The sequence below is a fragment of the Leptonychotes weddellii genome, chromosome 4 (assembly GCF_054177405.1).
Source record: "Leptonychotes weddellii isolate Sample4059 chromosome 4, ASM5417740v2, whole genome shotgun sequence".
In the NCBI taxonomy this organism is placed as follows: Eukaryota; Metazoa; Chordata; class Mammalia; order Carnivora; family Phocidae; genus Leptonychotes; species Leptonychotes weddellii.
In genome coordinates this window covers 11,022,155-11,027,505 of record NC_138372.1, presented here as the reverse complement: position 1 = coordinate 11,027,505, position 5,351 = coordinate 11,022,155, and the positions used below count along the sequence as shown (strand labels likewise).

Genomic DNA, 5,351 nt, shown 5'->3' with positions numbered 1-5,351 from the left:
TTCTGCATGGAGCACTGGGTGTTGTGCATGAACAATGAATCATGGAACACTTCATCTAAAACTAATGATGTAATGTATGGGGATTAACAAAAGAATAAAAAAAAAAAACATATGCATGTACTACAGTATTTTGGTTAGTGATTTTTTTGACTTGTATCTATTGACTTCCTATTATGGTATGGGTTTAGCTGTCTGATACAACCATCCCCTAAGTTCCCCTCTACCTATTTTAATATATTATCATTTTTCACTAAATAATTTGGGGGGGTTTCTATTATTATGATATACAATTTTTAATAGCTGAGTATTTTATTATACTATGATTTCATTTCCTTGCCTTTCTAGTTCCTGAAGTTGACAATTACCTTGATTTTGTTTTCTTTGTACTCATTAATAATTCCTGTGCTGCCTTCTTAGAGTTTCTTTTTCTTGGAGGCATGTTCTAAATAATCCCATTATTCTCACTTTTGGATTAATTTTTTAAGCCTGTTGCTGAGCTGTCATCTTGGGGGTCTGTTGTCATCCTAGGAATTCTTTCTTCCTTTCCTCTGATTAGGATTCTCTGTTTGTTAGATTACATGCCTTACTCTTCTTGGTTTGCTTAATCCTTCTTGGCTTGTTTGGTTTAGTTAAAAAGTAATGGAAGCATGTTTCCCTAGTAGCTTTTTTTGGGTTGTAAAGGAAGTGATTCAACAACTGCTGCAGGAATGCCACCCCTATTCTGTCTTCTACGCTATGGTGATCTAATCTAAACTTGTTGTCCTTTATGACAGTTGCACTACCAACATGGGATCTCCCTTTACCATCTTCCTTTACTGTCACCTCTCCTGTGTTGGAATTTCTGTTTTCTATATGTGTATCTTCCTTTTCTGTTTTGGTTTATGCCCTCCTAAGAATATATCCTCCAGTATCTTCCTGAGGAAAGAATGCATGGGATACAAAATTTTTGAGATTTTATGTGTCTGCAAAAGTTTATTTATAGTCACACTGAGTAGTTTAGCTGGATACAGAATTCTATATTGTTATATTAGTTCAGGAATAGACCCCGATGCACTACAGTTCAAACAAGATAGTTTATTTCTCTCTTATATTGACAGTCCAGAAGAAGCAGGCAGGAAGACGAGGCTGCCCAGCACACAACTTATTGTTTCTTTCTAACTTATTGTCGCACCATTCCCTAGGTCAATCCTAAACCAATTTACCAGCAACACATCTGAATTCAAGCCCACGGAAAGGGGAGAGAGGAAGTGGAGAGCAAGCAATGTTCTTTAAAACTGTGACCGAGAAAGTTGCACACATTTTGCTCATGTCCTTTTGGCCCTTGTGGAGTGAAGTTATTTCTTGGTCATCTTTTTTACTCAACATGTTGCCTTTTCATTTCCTAGTTTTACACAGAGGTCTAGATCCAACTTCCATGTGAGGGCTCTGTTATCCATTTTCTGTGTTCTATGTGTGAAGCTCATCAAATCCCCAAATTCCAGGTCTGAGAGACAGGCAGAGACCGTAACAGAACCAGCAACTTAAGCCTTAAGTGTTTCCCAGCACTGAGTAGCATGCCCACCCCTCACCACTGCCTCAAAGCCCTGGGTGGTCTGGCTCTGCCATCTTGCTGCCCACATCTCCCACTCTTCCTCACATACCAGGCTCTAGCCCCTCTGGCCTCCTTGCCATTCCTACAGCTCACTGAGCTCTTTCCCACCTCCTTTCCACATGCCATTCCCTCTGCCTGACTTTTCCTCCAGAGATACCCATTTGACTTGCTCCCTCCCCTCATTCTGCTCAAATGTCACCACCTCTGAGACTTTTGCTGACCCCTGTGAGCTAAATAGCCCCTCATCACTACCCACTATCCAGCCTTTACTTGCCCCCATTACACCCACCACTATCGACATGGTATTGTATTTATTTGTTCATGGTCTGACTCTCCCTCTAGGTGCATGCCTAGGTGGTCAATTTAGAAAGGGATTCCAGGGAGGAGCGAGAGAAGGACTGTGAACAGAGGAGGGCCAATACAAGCATGTGTTGAGTCAACCACCCCCAGGATCTTCTGAGGAGACTAGGGATAGTGGTTCAGAATTCTGTCAGGAGAAGAAAGAGAAACCTGTATACCTCAGCTGCTAGCTCCTTTGGTCAAGGGTGGCCCCCACCGTGGTTTCAGAGAAGCTCCAGGAAGGCAGCTTCTGAGGTGAGGCCACCTCAGACTGTGGAAGTGGTCACTGTGGCAGTGAGAGTGAGAGAGGGGCTGGGACACTAGGAGGCAGGGACCTTCTATGGAGATCTCCTGCACTGCTTTCCCAAGCACCTAGATGCATGGCCGGCCTGCAGTAAACACCCACTGAGTATCTGCTGAATGCATGAGTGGAGCCGCAGTCTAGTGGGCAGGCAAGTCGCCGTGAGTCAAGAAAATAAAACTCAAATCTGGAAGATGAGCAGGTTAATCGCACAGCTGTCTTACCGAGCACTTGTACATCTAAGTAAAGTATCAGTGATGGAAAGCATAGGGGACACTGACCAGGCTTTCCATGGGCCACGTTGCTGAGTGCTTGATGGGCCTTGTTATTTAATCCTAGAACGTGAAGACTGTTTGATCCATTTTACCCAGGGGAAACCTGAAGCCCAGAGAAGTCATGTGACTTGCCTAGATAGGGTCGGGGTGACTGAAGTCCAACGCAAGGCAGTGACAGGGAGTTAATGGCAGAGCTGGGACTAAAACCCAGGTCTCCTAACTCCTGGGCTTGTGTCCCTGTCCCAGAGCTGGCCAGACAGAACAGGGGCTCAGAAAGAGGGAGGGGGGAGGGGAGGTGAATTAAACACAGCCAGGCTGAGCTGGGTGGGCACTGCCTCCCCAGCTATTACCAGAAGAAGCTGAAGGAAGGCACCTGTAAGGCCCGAGAGATGGAGTTGGCCATAGGCCGGCTGCGGTCCCGGAAGAAGCTTCCCTACAACCCCCAGCAGTCAGACTTGGAAGTCCCAGAACGAAGGGTCCTCAGGATCCTGAGCCGGCTGAAGCAGCAGAACTATGGTGAGGTCCTTGGGCACGGCGAGCACTCTGCTCTCCTGCCCCCCTGGCCTCTTTCCCTGGGCCCACAGCCAGACCCAGGAGCTGAGAGACATGATTTCCCACTTTGGGCTTAACTGTGTGCATCAGTCAATGGTCTGAAAATCACCACCCCACCTCTAGCCCTCTGACAAGGGCCTTCTGCACTCTTCCCTGGGGCTCAGCCCTGAGCACACGTTGGTCCCGAGAGCCTCCACTGAGCAGGGAGGGCGATTAGCAATCGCAGCTCCGCATTTACTGAACACCCACTGGGGTCACTCCCCATGCTAGGCCCTTTGTAGATGTGCTAGAATTTAGTGCTTATGATCACATATTTACCCCATGTTACAGATGACAACAGTGAAACTGAGCAAGTGTAAGCCCAAGGCCCAGGGCCCCACAGCTAACCTGTCAAGAAAGGGCAGTTTATACCCAGGTCTGACTCCAAAACCTGTGCTTTCACTGGGCAAGGCTGCCTCCCCGTAAGAGCAGTTGCCACTGATTAAACTAGGAGTCCTACTGTGTGCCAAGTGATAGGCTAGGAGCTTTCCAGAGTCTCTCTAGTGTGCCTACCAGACTGCCAGGACCCATCACAAAGATACGTGTTCCTGTGTAAGCTGTTACGAGCCCTTACACTGTGCTTGGCGTTCAGCGACATGCTGTGCATGTATTATCCCTTTAATCCTCGTCAGCTCTGTGAGGTGGGTACTCAGCCCCAGCTTACACAGAGGCTCAGAGAGGTTAACCGATTTGCCTAAACCCACCTAGCTCAGGATGTGGCAAAGCTGGGATTTCAGCTGGGTCTGCCTGCCTCCCAAGGCTGGGCTTGCTCTGAGGCACTCCCCGCTCCTGCCTCCTCCTTCCTCCCTTGCCAGATGCCAACCTGCAGAGCCCCTACGCCCAGGTGCCCTGTGTCCCGTTCTGCCCTCGGCTGAACAAGAAGATGACCCGTCAGAAGCAGGGTAGCCACTGCGTGCTGGACCCGTGCACCCCCACCAGCCTGGGCCCTGACATCCGGAGCCTACTCTTCCAGTCAGGATCTCAAGGAAGCAGGTGGGTGCCCAGAAGGCAGGAGCTCCAGCCCAGGCCCATCCCACCTCTTTTCACAAGGCCCTGGCCTAACCCAAGGGGAATCCATCCTTCCAGGAGATGATGCCCAGGATACTGCTGCTCCAGGGAGGAAAAGGGGGACAAGGGGGAAAGGACGGAAGCAGTAAGGAGCTAAGCTTTACTGAGGGCCCACGTGCTACACCGACTGTGCTTAAGTCAGGGCACTTCTGCCTTGCTGTGCCCAGACTCAGTGGCACATACCATCTTTCTCTCAGGCTGGTACCACCACGTAGGGGGTTAGCTCGCAAGTCCTTTGCCCGAGTCTGACTCCATGTAGGAGCGGTAGGAAACAGGCTTGACTGCTGGATGGAGGGAAGCTTCCCCTGCCAGTCCTCTTCCAGGCGCTTTGGGGGCAAAAGAACTCAGGACTTGCAATCAGGCCCCTGAGCCCAACTACTTGGCTCCATTGCTTCCCAGGGAAGCCGCCTCTCCCCTGGGGCACCTGGGAATGGCTCATTTCCTCCCACCCTTCTCCTCACCTCTCTCCCTAGGGAACACGGCTCTGAGAGCAGAAAGTGGCTCAGCTCTGTGCCGGCTCGAACCCACTGACCTCTGGAGTCCCGACTCTGAGCAGCTGTTCATGACCTGCAGGTGGACAGGTCATTAGGCAGGTATCGCTGCTGGATTTTGCTTTTGTGGCCTGGTAAGCCAATAAACACCAAGAACCTTGGCCTCTGTGTCTGGTGCCAGGGGAGGCCCCCAGGTTTTCACCCCCTCCACTTGGCTCTCAGAGTGCAGGGCCCCAGCCTCCCTCAGGCTTAGGAAACCCTTAGGCAAGACACACCTTGAAACCCTGCCGGGGTTGGGGATCCTGCTAGAGGGACCCTGGGTGCCAAGTTTTGACCTTCTATGCACTCTCAAAGCACAGAGCTGGGACCCTCTTCAGATAAGTGTCTCCCCCCAAAGGCAGAGAGCATCTCTCCCCACTTGCTCGAAGGGAATGGTGGGAAAGATTCTGGACCCTAAAAGGGATAGACAGACCCTGCAGAAGGGCAGGAGGGGTCTCAACCATGCTCTCACCAAGAGAGCCCCAGGACCCATGGGGGCCCTTCTCCTGGAACCTAAGGGTGTGTGGGTCTTTGCCCCCCCCAACCCACACACCACCCCAGGCCTATTTCTCTAACAAAGGTAGCTCCCCCAGTGGTTAAACAAGCAGGCACAGCAAGAGGTTAGGAGGCCAGGGACTGAAATGAGGACAAGGCAC

The 5,351-nt window shown here is 50.4% G+C and overlaps 1 protein-coding gene across 1 annotated transcript in view; it reads left to right on the top strand.

The window, feature by feature from the left end:
* Nucleotides 1-4,696, top strand: part of SPATA21 (spermatogenesis associated 21) — a 21,570-nt gene extending 16,874 nt beyond the window's left edge. The window contains exons 7-9 of the mRNA XM_081816829.1: nucleotides 2,850-3,022; nucleotides 3,913-4,090; nucleotides 4,639-4,696. Coding sequence (XP_081672955.1) covers nucleotides 2,850-3,022; nucleotides 3,913-4,090; nucleotides 4,639-4,696 — 409 coding nt within the window. The remainder of the gene's footprint in view (nucleotides 1-2,849; nucleotides 3,023-3,912; nucleotides 4,091-4,638) is intronic.
* Nucleotides 4,697-5,351: the final 655 nt, after the last annotated feature.